Source organism: Copidosoma floridanum, unplaced genomic scaffold (genome assembly GCF_036245765.1).
Source record: "Copidosoma floridanum isolate Cflo_tuat_1 unplaced genomic scaffold, Cflo_Japanese_pri ptg000032l, whole genome shotgun sequence".
NCBI classification, from domain to species: Eukaryota; Metazoa; Arthropoda; class Insecta; order Hymenoptera; family Encyrtidae; genus Copidosoma; species Copidosoma floridanum.
Window position 1 is genome coordinate 6,401,561 of NW_028321909.1, and position 15,717 is coordinate 6,417,277.

Here is a 15,717-nt window from a genome sequence, read left to right on the forward strand (position 1 = left end):
AAAAAAACCGGCAAGCTATCGTTTAAAATCAAAATGGTATTTTTTTATTGAATAAAAAAAATTGTATAACTTCATCCAGTAACAATGTAAGTAAAAATAATTACACGTAGATATGAAAATCAGATCAAACCATCTTCCCAGAAAACCGCGATTCTTACATTCGCTTTCGATTTTCATCTCAAAGCCCGTACACAGCACAGCCCACGCAGTATATAGCCGGTGGTCAGTCAGTCGACTGTTGCTTGGCTCTATAGTAAGCCCTTCACTGCTCCCGTAAGCGCTTGTCCAATTAATCGGCTCGACGGTGCGTTACACTCACTTTCGCATTTGTGGCGCACGAGAGAGGATCACTTGCTATACTACTAAGTGTGATTCATCCGTGCCACCACCACCGTCTTGGCTTGGCTTCGGTCGATGCCTTCGGATTTGCTCTTCTTCTTCTTCTTCTTTTTCTTCTTCTTCGGAGCCAACTGAGTGTCGCTTTGTTTTTCAGCGCCAGCTTGGCTATATCCGACAAGACACCGTTCTATTTTCTATGGTCTGTTTTTTACGTTAAAACGCATTATGGAGGTTAACAAGATTAGAAACTCAATCTCTTTAACGATGCTGCGGTGTTGTTGTTTGTCCGTTTCGAAATTGGGACTGGGGTTTATTTATCTTTTATATGATTTTTGTGTTGCTGTATGTGGAGAAATTTTCGTCTCTTAATTTCAAAGTAATCGTAAGGGTAGTGCGGGATCGGTAGAACATTGTTTTCATCGATCTTCAAAAAACAAGCGGAAATCACTTTAAAGTAAAAAATTTACATGGTAAGTAAGTTCCTCCGGTCGATTGTATTATTTTTCTTGACTTTCCTGTATTTTCTTGCGATCAGTTATAGTATATTCTTATAATCGCTCGCTGACACCATGCTATCGATCGTTGTTTGTTAATACTATTGTCTTTAGATATTAATTTTTCATTAGAAATTATTTGTTTCGTTTTTATAGTTGTATACGCACCAAGTCTGCAATATACATGTTTTCGGAACAGGATGTATTGATTAATACATCAGTCAGTCGGTGACACCTTCATAAATCAACAAAGTGAGCGAAAAAAGTTGTTGAGATGAAGTAACAATACGTAGATTCAATCAATTCATTTATTAGACTCGTACATTAGAAAATCGTCGCCGCCGTGATTTCCTTATTATCAAGCGTATAACCGTGAAAACTTGTCACAACAAACACAATCCCACATACAACTTGTGGTGCTATATTTTTGAAGTAATCAATAAATTTACTTCAACGATAACACAAAAAAATTATATGATCCAGATTTTAGTCCCTGCGTAAGAAAAGCGCCACCAAAATTGCGAGCCTCGACAGGGAACTGGTCGACGACGAGGGTGATTGGCTTTCGTCGTCGAATCAGTCACTCATGGACCAAGTATCGCCGCTACGCGAGATACCGAGGAACGGCGATCCGAAGGTCGGCTTTGACTTTGAGCAGCTTTCGATCGCCGACAGCCGTCAAAATCGAGTGCTCAGGTAGCGTTGCGACAGACAAGTGACCTTATCACGTTCTTAGACAAAAAAAACAAGTCTTATAATAAAGATACTGGACTCTGAAGGCGTTCGAGCTTTTTTTCCCCAGAACAGAGAATGTATTTGATCGTATAGATAAGGGGCTCACGTAAATACACATGTCCAAGCATTTAATTATTTATTCGAGATGAAAAATCACGAATGTTATGCAATTGTCTACGTATACCGAGACGTATACTATATACCTTCTCGGAAGATGAAACAATTTTCTCGGACAGCGTTCTAAATGCTTTGCAGAAAACGTATAGATGCTAACAATCTAATTTTATCCACGGCAGTTGCCACGTTCTAGATTAAACTGGACCATTTTTACCAAGTCTAATAAATTGACCAGCGCACAAAGTTATTATTATAAAAACCACTTAATAGCTTTTGATAAAAGTTAATGTTGATCTCGAACAAATGCACATGTCATGTCTTTCGATGATTACGCGTATAATCTTAATTTCCATGCATCACTTACTTAACCATTCCAAGTTACACCTGATGAGTTTATTGTGCCGTTTGAGAAAAATAAATTAAGTCATTAAATGCATTGTAATAATTACACATTCATGCTTCGTAGATACGAAGGGTTATAATTATTGAATAATGATTTAGACAAGCGTCAGTATGAATGACAGTACAAAGCACCGCTTAATCGTATAGTTTTTCAATACATAAGATTATTATTTAATTATATTTTACTGAATACCCATGAATGCTAATACTAAGTGGTTTTAATGTGTATAATGTAGTTATCCTCTATATAATCTAGGCAAAAAAAACGCAGTATGTAATCGCATACTTTAAGTAATTTAATGTAAAAAAAAAGGAAAAACTGCTTCCTCATTGCAGGAGGACAAGGAGCCTAAATGCGCCGAGCCCAATACAAAACTTTGGACCATGTGGCCGCATAATGAAAAACTCAGCGATGGTGATGTAAGTACAACAATCTTATGTGACGTTAAACCCTCATTAACGTTTAAGCACATCCGTACACTCCACACACTGCATCAATTGCAACGGACGTATTGTGAAATTACGGCGGAGAACGCGACTAGCGCTGAAAAATAAAAAATTTTACGGCCACTTGGATTTGGCCGTCAAATCTCGGGGAGTAACGATAAATTGCGCGTATACGCGTGTACAGTTCGGCGCAAGCGTCCTTCCGCGATGGGTGCGATAAGTGTGATTTCTGACAGTAATTGCGCGCACGCATGTAATTATTGATAATTTGCGAGGACTTTTACCTCTACCGATATCCGCGTGTTTCTTCAATGAGACACGAGAGAGAATTGTAGTGGAACCTCTCGAGCATCTTGGAATTACTTATGCATTGAAAATTTTACCGGACGCCTTTGCTGGATTTTTACTGCCTTCTAATGAATCAGGGGTCGAATAGCGGACACGTGACGTGAAATCGCATGCACGTACATAATAAGTCGTATCGTGAGTTCGGGATTCAGAAACTGAAGTTCATTGCATCTTTGAATTGATTAAACTTAATGATAGAATATGAAGCATTAAAACAGATAAACGTCACATTTTTATTTGAAATAAAGATTGACTTTTAGTTGTATACGGTATTGATTTCATTACAAAATGGTAATAACTAGATTATTTTTACGATTTTACGACACTGATATCAAAGTTGGAAAACACAAAAAAACCAAGAATTTATATTTGAATATATATGAATGAGTGTATGTAATAGTAGAAAAAAAAAATTGAGACATCAACAGAACTTTAAAAAAACAGCTTGAGAACGGCCATCCAAATTCGATATTAAAATGTCTTTCCTTCTTATCCGCTTCGTGAAAACAAAAGCTACCGCAACTTATTCAAAAATTTATACCACAAGTATTTTAGCTAACTGCATAAAATGACACGACTGAAAAAAAAAAATTTCATAAAACTGTATCGAGTAAAAATAAGAGTAAGAAAGTAACACGTGTCAGAATCAGAGTAACATATTTACGGAATAAAATTCCAAACGAAATTAGCAAACAATTCACAAAAGCTTGGGGAGGAAAAAGCCTCCGTCACTTTCGTGCTTACGTGGACATCACGTGTGTCTTGGCAAAGCGTTGATTGTTTTCAAAGGGAGCAATCAAAAGCGTCCAAACTTCGGATTAACATTACAACGGCAATTTCGTAATCACAGAAACGATTGCTATTGAGACGTAGGGAATGAGACTGATATCACGTATCGTATGGAAACTATGCGTAAAAACTATTTATGTGTGTGTTTTTTCGTGTACATATTCCACATATGTCAATTGAGGCAACCTCACGCAAGTCTCACACTTTTTTAATACTGCTCATGAGTTAATGACATGCAAAATTTAGGTATAAATGCTAAAATTGCGGCGAAAAAAACAGTTAAAAGTATAATCAGCTTTAAAAAAAGGTCAAGCACGAGATCACGACACAAAAATACAAAACTTAATGTTTTTGCGGTAACCAAATTGCGAAACCAAAAAGGTCACAAGGATTTCTTTCTTGTGAGTAAACTTTTTACTTGCTTGAAATAAATTAAAAAAAAGATTTCAAGAAAATCGAGAAGAAAATAGACCTTATTCCTTTAAAATTAATCGAAAGTGAAGCTTTTAACGGTAAAAGCAAATCTGACCACGAGGCTATGTAGGCTATGCATGGCTTCGAAACAATTGTTTATACACAAATGTCATAAATAAAATCAAATAAGATAACAACTTTCGAGTTTAATTTTTTACTTTAAATTAAATTTGAAAATTATTGTATTGTACTTTCATTTGGAGAATTGTGGCTGTATTGCTTGGACTTATCACCAATTATTTACCTATAATTTAAGCATTATACTTTCAGCTGAGTATTTTCAATAATGTTTTCGATAAACATCTTACGTCAAAATAATACTAAAAAAAGTTTTATCACGAAAGTATTTTTGAAAACATCTAATCTCAAATAAAATTACAACTATAAAAATAACATTTTTAAAACAAAATGTGAGATAACCGTTTTTTAAAACCACTTGCGAAATAAAATATTTTTTTTAACCGCTATCGATGAGTTAAAAATACACGTAAACCACATTTTATGTAAAATTTAAAAAGGATGTAACTCATGTGGGATTACATTGTTTGTCATTTGTGACACATAACATTACATGCGTAAAAACTCACAGAGCTCGTATATTGATATCCTTCATGTGAATCCCAGCATTACGAGGCAAAGGCGTACCAATTGACGCGGAAATCAATATTTTACTTAATTCTAAAGTTAATGAACAAGATATCAACTCAAACCTTCGAAAATCACCTTCCCCATTGGCCACTGTCGAATGGAACTGAACGACGATGCCAGCAAATTATACACCGCGCGTATGTATGAAATATTCAGTAGTGCGCCTAGACAGTACAATCATACCAACAACAAAAGTAATCACCGGAGCAATTAATTGTACATTATGTCAATAGTGTTTTTACGGAAAGAAAAAGATCTTTCAAAACATACGAGGTCAAGAAGTACGAGTGACAGACAACGCGCGTATATGACGTGTACACGCAAATATGGATAATAAGTTGTAGTTGTATATATCGCGGAACGGATAGTTATATGGGATAATAATACTACGACGCTCGGCATGATAAGCCCGTGAGGCGCATGCGCGCAAGTAACATTAAAACATCGGGCGGCTATTGTTTTTCCTGCGAGAGTTAAAAACGCGCCGCGAACCGCAACACTCAGTATGCGCGGAACTGTCGTCGACACGGGGGAATCACGCAACTCGGGCTCGTCTCGCTTTCGGACGTCGGGGCCGGTGGTGGGACCCAACTCGAGTGATTGACTTTTTTCCGCGGTTCTCGTACCTTGGGCTCTGCCGCGACGAAAAAATGGTTGCCACGAAAAAGGAAAAGACGTCGGGAGACCAGCAAGCTAGCTATGCCCTGTACGTGATGTCGGCTAAGTGACTTTTCACAGTTTTTTTACGATTTTTATATCTGATCATACAAAAGTTTATTCGTGTTTCACTTTTTTTTTTTTTTTATAACAAGCCAAGGTATACAGATGTTTTTTTTCTTAATTTTAATTATTTGCAATGAATAATCATGACAGTGTGGTACAGTTGAAAAGAAATAATTTTTGTACAATTGAAAACAAAGCATAGAGTCAAAGTATGTCAATGGTGCTGTTTAACATTAACTCCGGAAGTTCGCGGTTTTTTTTTTTCAAGTGCTGGATTGTCTTTCTCCTTGTAATTACTTGTAGGAATTGGTATCAGTTTTTGATATCAGCCAGGGATTTCATTCACGAATCATTCCCTGTCTCCAACAACACGCGTAATCGATTCTGCTGTCCAAAGTCACGTAAGCGCTCCGCATCGCGTGTAACGTATTCCGCGCAATCGAAGCACTACAAAAAAACTTTAATAAGTGCAATCCGGTGCTTTATTTTCCTCGGATCGCGATCCAAAGCCGGAATCGCGTGTCATTAAATTGTAAAATTGCGTAAATTGCCCTCGTCTCGTTTTGCGCGCTCAGGGAAAATGATTAACCCGTCCCAGGTGACTAGAAAATTAAATGCCGAGCAAGTTGATGAGATGCTCGGCGTGAGCTTGCAAGTTTTCAACACGTGTGCGCACGTGAAAGATCACACACGAGATTTAATTCATACGTGCAAGTGTGGAAGTAGTGCGCCTCTAATCGTCCGAATCGAGAGAGCCGCTGTGAGTGCGTCAGTCCTTTGTTGGAAATTTTATATCGAGCAGAAGCTGCGTTCGAGATTTATGATCGTAATTTGTTTTTGTTTAAATATTGATGAGCATCGACAATGGTAGGAAAATGATACACGCGTGAACTTTGTCTTGAAGCGCATCGACTCGGCGGGATTATTGTTGTTTTTTTTCTCAACTGTAAAAGTTGAAAATTGTCGCGTCGCCGTGTCAGTAATAAAATAGTAAATATGTAAAATATTTTTTAATGTTTTTGTTTTATAAACATAACACTACTATACACTACAATTTACCATCTCATTTCAGTTTAATCATAACTATTTTTGATAAAGATTTATTTAAGTTTTTAATTGAATCAATCACTGACGTCCTAGTCGCACCACAAGTTTATCATTTGTTGTTTAAAGACACTCAAAATCTACATCCGTACATTTATACATATCCCAACAAAAATAATTCCAAACAACAACTCTATTGACATTCAAAGCCAAACAAAAACACAATAAATAGCCCAAGATCCCAGTCGCGAGTTGACATCCACGATCGATTAATCAAATCGCAATTGTTCGATCATCCGCAGGACCATCCAAGATCCAGCCTCGCAGAGGCTGACCTGGTACAAACCGCCGCTCACTGTCCTTGTCATAAAGAAGGTCCGTGATTCGTCGGTGTTGCCGCCGTTCGTGCAACTCGTCACATGGCTGATAGAGGTGAGTCTTTTCTCTCTCTCTCTCTTTCTCTGTAACAATTAACCACGGCCCTCAAGGAATCATCATTAACAACCCTGTAATTCACGCCGCCCAAAGATTTCCGCGACTTAATGCATGTGAATTTCAGCCACGCGGTCGCGACCCTTTGTGGTGAAACTAAATAATATTTAATCATCAGAGCCTCGTGTGATTCATCAGCTGCACGTGGCACTGAGAAAAGAAGAAAAACGTATTTTTTCCTTGCTGCGGGCTACTGGTGATTGTCGATTTTTCAGATTACCATCGAGTGTTAAGAGTCGTAAATCTTGTAGATTTTTTTTTTTCGTATGTGAGTTAACAACCCGTTATTCCGACTAGACGAGCGCTTAAAAAAAATGAAAAACAAGCTGCCAGAGAGGTCCTCGTTTTTTCTATGATCTGTCAAAATTTCAACCGTTCGGGCGGTCCATTGCTACGCCATACACAAAGTCACTTGACGTTTTTATAAACAAGTCGATGAAGGAGGGGAAAAAAAAAAGTCAAAAGGAATCCTGAATTCACGCGTTTTTGGTTGATTATACGGTGCTTCGTGGAATTGCAGGAAAAGCGCATGCTGGTGTTCGTGGAGGCCTCGGTGTTGGAGGATCCGGCCTTAGCGAGGGACCACAGGTTCCAAGGAGTCCGCGACAGACTGCAGACCTTCAGAGACGGCACAGACGATCTCCAGGTAATTATGGTCTTTATGGCGGATTTTTCAGGCTCATGGACGTTCTCTTCGGTTATGTCGTGCCTTGCCATTGCTGGAGGTACATTTAAAGTACAAGCACCTATGACCCTGTGCTCAAATTGTTATGGGACCTTATTATACTTCGTTGTCATGGTTTTTTTTTTTTTTTTTTTTTTTTCTTTTTTCTCTTAACAAGTTCACAAAAAAGTTAAGTAGGCGCCTGTCACCTAATGACCCGGGGCGCTTACTGGCCACTCTGTTAAATAAATAATTTTGAATCTCACAAGTGCCCTACTGATCAAGCGGAAATGATTTGTACAATCTGAATTTCACTGAGATTATATTCAAACTTTGACAACGATTTACTGCGGAAAATTCATCGTTTCTAGTTTTATCAAATCCTTAGGCTATATTTTGTCATTGCATATATCACTGAAAAATAAATCACAGATCAAAAATTTTAAATACCTATTATATTTTTTAAAATTTTTATTTACGCAGATAAAAAGAAACGGCTATCGTTAACTATACACTGTATTAAAAATTTAATTAATTGATTATTTTTTATAACAGTGGTATAATGTAAATTATGAAATCATGTGTTAGATGTATTAGTCGTGTTATGAAATTGTACAAGTTATTCGGTTCATTGTGCTTACATTGTTTTTAAAATTAGGAAAAACCAGGTGTGATCGGGGCATTCGACATCTCGCTTAAGTAAGCAGTTTTTTCGATAACCCCTAAACTACGCATGCGCATTATCGCTATTTTTGGTTATTTTATAGGGATTATCAAAAAAAACTGCTTACTTAAGCGAGGTACCGGATGCCGCGATCAGACCCCTGATGGGCGAAGGTGAATTTAACAACGATTGAGGCTATTATAGCACATTTGCTACTAATTCGTGAAACGATTTTTCATGAATCACTGCTCGCCATTAGCTTATCTTTCATTCGGAACATTTTTTCAAATGATTCGAATTTCTAAAGAAACAAGGTATTGCACATGCACAATAAAGTTTCCGAGCTCACACTGAGACATTTCGAAACTTCCCCTGAGAGAAAAAAATAACAAAAATTGTAGAGAAATTCCAGCAACAATTACCATTGTACACAATACATCGGATACAAGTTGGCAAAAAAGGAAAAAATTATTATTTAATTTTAGCTGGAATTTACTTGCTAGCTTTCCTCGATTTACTGTACAGACTGGTAACTTTTACTGGAATTTCTTTACAATTTTCATCATTTTTTTTACTCAACGTCTGAATGATCTCAATTCACATTTGCCAAAACTTTGAGTCGAAAGTCCATTACGGAGTCATCTTGACGACGACTCAAGACTAACGATTGTTTTAGGATCGCATCGACTTCATCGTCTGCCTGGGCGGGGACGGAACGCTCCTGTACGCCAGTCTCTTGTTCCAGCAGTCAGTCCCACCAGTCATGGCGTTTCACTTGGGCTCCCTGGGCTTCTTGACGCCCTTCGAGTTCGACAACTTTCAGGAACAAGTCACAAACGTCCTAGAAGGTATAGTTACGCAAGTTCTCACTCCACGTAATCCAGACAGAGAAGCGAAAGTCTTTAAAAAAACACATCCCCATCCAGGTCACGCAGCCTTGACCCTGCGAAGCCGGTTACGCTGCATAATAATGAGGAAGGGCGAGGAGGGCCAGCCAGCGAAACAGCCCACCAATCTGCTGGTACTTAACGAGGTCGTCGTCGATCGCGGGCCCTCGCCGTACCTCTCCAACATCGACCTCTTCATCGACGGCAAGCACGTGACCAGTGTCCAGGGCGACGGTCTCATTGTCAGCACACCCACGGGCTCGACGGCCTACGCCGTGGCTGCTGGAGCCAGCATGATTCACCCCTCGGTCCCGGCCATCATGATCACTCCCATCTGCCCGCACTCGCTGTCCTTTCGGCCCATCGTCGTACCGGCTGGCGTCGAACTCAAGGTATGCTTTCGTTTTGCTTTTACGTTTTCGATGTGTTTACACTCTGGTAACGATAATACATTGCTTTGAAGACATGGACAATGAATCCAATAGGTCTTAGATCAGAGATTTGCCAATTTTCTATCTATGTCGATGTTATTGTTTATGACTTTGCAGCTACATTAAGGAGCTATTTTGCTTCTTTTAATCCAAAGCTGAGATATACAATATTTTACTGAGTATAAATATGATGTCTGATTCGGTTTATATAAAAAATCCGATGCTCATCTTCAAATTACTGCACCTTTTGAGCGGATAGAGTGTACCAAAATAAATAAATAAAAGAAAAAAATGTATTCAGCTACAAGCGTACATAACATCGATGGGCATTGAGAATATCAACAAATACTTGCGATACCTCGATTACGAGTGGTTACGAGATGGCTCTGAAGATATTTTCTTCCCTTGTGCGATGCCAGTCACTGCTTTCCAAAATGTTATGAAATTCCGCTTCTGCAAAGCCATTCACTTTTTTTCTCGTAAACTTTATAAATATCATGTCCAAAAAAAGTAGTAATAACAAATTAACACATCAATGATCGAAATTGTATAGATTTCAGTATCACCGGACAGTAGAAACACGTCGTGGGTGTCGTTTGACGGTAGAAATCGACAGGAGCTCTTTCACGGCGACAGGTGAGATGCTTGAAAAACATTTAATTAATACGGAGATTTCTCTTGCTTTTTGTCTCGCAGATAATGGCCAACAGCAAGGCGCGCAACACAGCCTATGTCTCCTTCGACGGTCGTAACCAGCAAGAGCTACGCGTCGGGGACAGGTCCGTCTTGGGCAATAAAAGCCTTTTTTGTGCTTTTTAGATGAATTTTTAACGTCCTGTATACTCGCTGCTACCGTGACAGCTTTTTACACGCCTCTATTTCATCCATCTGCCAAATTTCATTGACTTTCTTTTGCCACTTGGAAATCGCTAAAACACGATAACTTTTTTTTTTTTTTTTTAGAATATCACTTTTAAGCATATGATACAAGATTATCTTTTATTCCTTCTTGGGCATGTCCAAACCAAATTTACATTGTCTGTAGAAAAAACTTAGTGGTACATACGTATAGTTTATCAAAGTCACGTTTCACGTACATTTACGCACTCGATATTTTCCAAAAAGTACTTTAACGAGAAAACTATGTCTCGACATCAAAAACAAAGTCATCTTTTAAACCGAATGATACCCGAATGAGACTTGGGCTGTGGGCCTTGGCTGTACAGGTGATGGGATTATTGTACATATTATTTCACCTTTTCATAACTTTATTCCTTTTTCTTTTACGATTAAGCAAAAAAAATGCATGTCACGCTTTTTTAAGTCATTGAGTCAAAAAAGGTAGTATCTCAAGAAGCAATTTTTTTTGCACTGTCTCGATATCATTATCTATGCGATCAAAAGTGCTTTCCTATTATTTGGTTTCTCTGTAAAGAAAAAAAAAAATTTTTAATCAACATAAGAAAATCTACTTTTTCAATGACCTAAAGGGAAGCGAACAAGGGAGTCTTTGACCATTAATTTGACTGTTTCACCTGAAATTATAGTTTGAGAGTAACAACGTCGATCTACCCGGTGCCGTCCATCTGCGCGGCAGACCAGATAACCGATTGGTTTGACTCGTTGGCCGAGTGCCTGCACTGGAACGTCCGTAAGAAGCAGAAGCACCTCGACGAGCTGAGCGATCTCACGCACTCCTCCAGCAACGACACCCTCGACTCTCTCGATCGCGACAGCTAGAGAAAACGCACGTGTCCGCGACTCCTTGGTGGAAAGAGAGCGGGAAGAACGAAGCCCTGCGAACTCAGCTGAGATGTTGCATTCATTCGACGAAGAAAACCGTTTCGGTATTTTATTTTTGCGGGCGATTTTTTTTTTTTTTTTTTACAAACAAGACACACATTTGCTGAAAAACAGCCGATCGAATTTTTGTAAATTTGCTAGGGTTGAAAATTTTTTTCATCTTCCGTCGACATAGTATAGGGTTACATTTGATACAAAGAGATACAGAGTAGCTAATGTGCACATACTATACATACTATTGAAATGTTTTTTTTTTTTTTTTTTCTTTTTTTTCTAAGAAAGATAACAAATTTACGCGTAGAGCGTTCCGATGAGGAGAGAATGCGAACGGAAGACTCGAGGGTCCTTCCATGTGAGGAAGTGCAATGAGAATATACATATATTATATACATATTATATTGTATCCATACACAGATTTTTTTGAATGTTGCTGTAAGCGTGGTTGTATAAATGCAGGAGAGAAAAGAGAAATGAAATCATTATTATCACTGCGAAAAAGTTTTAAGGAATTTTCATGCACGGTTCGAGCGAAAAAACTGTACACGCTGTTTGCCGAGCCGGAAGCTACAATATGACAATATTATATGAACGGAGGATCATGTTCTTGCGATGTTGAGTAATACGATGGGAGAGATGTTGAAACAAATAATGAAAAACAAAAAAAATATATATATATCTATCTAGTGGGTCCACGCGTACACACACACAAAGTAGGATTAACAGATTTATCCATTGTCATGTTATTTCGTACCGATGTGAGACAAAGAGGTAACACCTTCTAGATGAAACTTGTTGTAAATGTTGAATCATATTTCCTATATTCTTTTTAATAAAAGTAATTTTTGTACATAACATTTTGACTTGACTCTTCATTATGTACCTGTTAATGGATACGCAAAAAAAAAAAAAAAAAAAATTTGACAGTCCGAAAGGAGGAAACAACGAACGATCATTACCTCTCAGGTTATCCTTCGAATCAATTATTGAAACAGTATCAAATTCAATGCCATCCAGAACACAGGAAGTCATTATTAAAAAAAAACCGATACATGAAAAATGCAAAAAAAAAAAACAACAATACCAGCGCTCATGTCGAAGGACTGTAAACAGAAGAAAGATCCGTACAATTGCACGCAAGGTGAACCCGATCGATTTCACCAGAGAAAAAAAAATGAAAGAAAGAAAGATTAGATGATCATGTACGTACGCGCGTGCCAGTCCCTCACTCGTATGTTATAGATATCCGTCTCGTCCAGCCACTCGTTTTATTGTAATACCAAGGCCGCAGTCACTCCATTATTCGCCGATTTTTCTTGTCGCGCCGATATTACGTTCACGGCGTCCGCTATACACCGTATAAGTCAAGTGTAACACCAGACGTTTTTTTCAGAGAAATCGGATAAGCGATTTTCATTTGTTTGAGCAAAACTCTATCAAATAAACGGCAAATTTTGAAAACACTACATAGGTACTTATTCACGTGAACTCGGAAAATTAATGTGGTATAATAGATTAAGCAGGAAGTTGAAAAGCGAAACAATCCGCACATAATGAATGACACATGCGCGCTTAATTTACCCTTGACTCGCAAAAAAAAAAAAAAAAAAAAAAAATCAGCCAAAGCAAAACACCGGCAAATATATAACAATGGAAGCAAAGCGCGTTGATTAACGCACGACTGCGCCGGAACAAATCGCTTAAATAATGCCATACAGCTCGTTCGAGTTTCTCTTTCTTCTTAGGTATATGAGTACGCATGTCTCCTTGTGGCGGTTTATCTACAGTGCACGCGTTTGTGTTTTCTCTGTTTTGTTAATCGAGGGTTTTTTCGCCCCGTGCCCCTCGAAACCGGGACGAATGCCGGCTTCTATGGTTACCTATAAAATATATGTTATTTGCAAGAAATTTAAATACAAGTGTGCGACGCGGATCGGACTCGGCGACCTACTTTGCCATCAGTAAGCTACGTTGGGCGTGGACAAGTTGTCTGTGGAATAAGGAAAGAAACGAGCTCGTGACAATCATCCTTTTAACAGCACTTATAAAGTACTTCTTTTTTTTTGTTCAATATTTCAGTGAAAGTTTTTATAAAAAATTCGGTTGAAAACCAAATGTTATGTGCAAACTAAAATTGAATAAATAATTCAAATAGTGCCATCTTTTACAACGTTTGTGAACTACTGTGATAAGCCAAGAACGCCCACGCAATGAAACACGTATGGACGACGCCATTTTGGTGAGCATTCAAAACCGGCGTCTGATAGCAGAAATAAGTAGGCTGACAGTGCACAGCAGATAGTCGAGCACGAGGCAGGCCACGAGTCGAGCTGTTGTGACATAAACTCCTTATATTGAGGATAATAAAGCTACAGTACAAGTAGATCATTAGATATAGAGATATATACTGTGAGGAGCTGGATCATTAGTCGGATTATATTAAAAAAAATTTTTTTCAAAAGTATTTTTTTTTTTACAGTGTAAACGTTCTGGGAACAATAATAGTTATTTTAAAGGTATTACCCGAAGCCGTTGATCAATCTTAGAAAAACATGGGAAAGTACAAGATTAAGGTTCGTAAATACATATGTCGAACGTAGCTAAATTTAAATTTTTGTTTGCACAACTCAAATATATCAAACAAATTGCATTTGAATCAACACGAAATATTTTTAAGCTTATATTTACACTTTGATTAAAATTCAATTTGTTGGCTGCTCGTGCGATTAAATTATAAAAAAAAAGCGACAACGTGAGCGAGATAAGAATATAATTGCAATATTTACTCAATGAATCACCAAATAAACATAAGTAAATTCAACGAGGACAAATAAAAAATTGCAGATAGGAATAATCGGAGGCTCCGGCCTGGACGATCCAGCGAATCAGTTTTTCAAGTCCAGCGAGGTGTTCAAAAAGGAGGACGCGAAAAACGAATTCGGCCTGCCGTCGAGCCACCTATGTCAGGGTACCATTGCCGGAATTGACGTCGTACTACTTTCCAGGTAAAATCTACACCACATTTTACCAGTCCCCAGTGTGAGATACAAAAGCATGTCCGATTAATTAATTAAAGGCACGGGTCCGGTCACAAAAGGGCCCCCACTGCGGTAAACTACCGCGCGAACATCGAAGCTCTTCGACTCGTCGGTTGCACGCACATCTTAGCCTCGACGGCTTGCGGATCGCTGGCCGAGTCAATCGGTCGGGGACAGCTGGTGATACCAGACAGTTTCATCGACAGAACCGTCCACCGGAAGAACACGTTTTACGATGGAACTTCGGCAAATTTTTCGGGTAAGCTACGTGTGATGAATACTTTTTTTAACTCGTAGGAGGATTTTGGATTAAAAACAAAAAACTAAAAATCGAAGAAAATTGTTGAATTTACGTACAGGAGTGTGCCATGTACCTTGCGAGCCAGCCTTCGATCCGCGTGTGGCAGATCTTTTGGAAAAAGCAGCCAAGGAGTTGGACATATCGGTGAAAAAGGGGGCGACCGTCGTGACGATCGAAGGACCTCGCTTTTCCTCGAAAGCCGAGAGCAACATGTTCCGCCAGTGGGGAGGCCATTTGATAAACATGACGACTTGTCCGGAGGTGTGAACAAAAGAAATATTCCCATTGTCATTTAAAAATAAGTACAATGTACGAGTCGACGATGTCGATTGCAGGTTTATCTAGCGAAAGAGGCTGGTTTGCTCTACGCCGCGGTGGCGATAGCGACGGACTACGATTGCTGGAAGGACTCCGAGGACATAGTGTGCGCTGCTGAAGTGATAAAGGAGTTCAAGAAAAACGTCGGTAAAGTCACGCAGTTGATCGTCAAAACTGTCGAGCTGATCGGTAAAGAAGATTGGGATCGGCAAATCGACGATTTGAAGGTGCGCCTCTTCAACGATTGAATACTTACCGATTAATCATGACCGATCAAAAGTAAAATTCCCTTTTGTTCATCTCTGCTTACAGACTGTGCTGAAAACCAACAACGTATCTCACTAGGGAGCACGGAAAACGTCGCATTAAATACTTCTTATTTTACAGCGATTTTGCATTAAAAAAACACGCTTCATGATGCCACAGCTCGTTTTTTTTCTTCCCTCATTTTGAAGAACCATAATTGCCCGAGAAAACATCATTGAATTCACCTGCGACCAAGTGGCAGCGGTTGCGTAACACGAGATGCGTTCGAGGTTCGAAAAGAGATAAAATACATTAT

General features: G+C 38.7%; 2 protein-coding genes across 11 annotated transcripts in view; both read left to right on the forward strand.

Annotated features, from left to right (window-relative positions):
* Window positions 1-12,353, forward strand: part of LOC106639391 (NAD kinase) — a 37,516-nt gene extending 25,163 nt beyond the window's left edge. For 7 of the 10 annotated variants that reach the window (XM_089597329.1, XM_014352997.2, XM_023392835.2 and 4 more), the window contains 7 exons: window positions 2,424-2,507; window positions 6,863-6,992; window positions 7,573-7,698; window positions 9,057-9,228; window positions 9,307-9,659; window positions 10,252-10,334; window positions 11,246-12,353. In XM_089597329.1, the coding sequence (XP_089453455.1) occupies window positions 2,424-2,507; window positions 6,863-6,992; window positions 7,573-7,698; window positions 9,057-9,228; window positions 9,307-9,659; window positions 10,252-10,334; window positions 11,246-11,438 (1,141 nt within the window). In that variant the 3' untranslated portion in view covers window positions 11,439-12,353. Of the gene's footprint in view, window positions 1-1,358; window positions 1,530-2,423; window positions 2,508-5,284; window positions 5,500-6,862; window positions 6,993-7,572; window positions 7,699-9,056; window positions 9,229-9,306; window positions 9,660-10,251; window positions 10,335-10,394; window positions 10,478-11,245 lie in introns of those variants that run through there. The other 3 variants (XM_014352995.2, XM_089597330.1, XM_014352998.2) reach the window with 3 other exon arrangements.
* A 1,154-nt stretch (window positions 12,354-13,507) lies between these two features.
* On the forward strand, window positions 13,508-15,717 carry LOC106639362 (S-methyl-5'-thioadenosine phosphorylase). Its single transcript, XM_014352927.2, has 7 exons — window positions 13,508-13,907; window positions 13,978-14,071; window positions 14,343-14,503; window positions 14,575-14,795; window positions 14,896-15,098; window positions 15,173-15,382; window positions 15,468-15,717. Exons 2-7 carry the CDS (start codon window positions 14,051-14,053, stop codon window positions 15,498-15,500), a joined length of 849 nt encoding a protein of 282 aa, XP_014208413.2. The 5' UTR covers window positions 13,508-13,907; window positions 13,978-14,050; the 3' UTR covers window positions 15,501-15,717.

Excerpts from the sequence above, each read along its gene's own strand:
- LOC106639362 (XM_014352927.2), top strand. The coding sequence starts at position 14,051 with ATGGGAAAGTACAAGATTAAG. Across the intron at positions 14,072-14,342 it reads TGGGAAAGTACAAGATTAAG|ATAGGAATAATCGGAGGCTC; the intron begins GTTCGTAAATAC and ends AAAAAATTGCAG. Across the intron at positions 14,504-14,574 it reads GACGTCGTACTACTTTCCAG|GCACGGGTCCGGTCACAAAA; the intron begins GTAAAATCTACA and ends AATTAATTAAAG.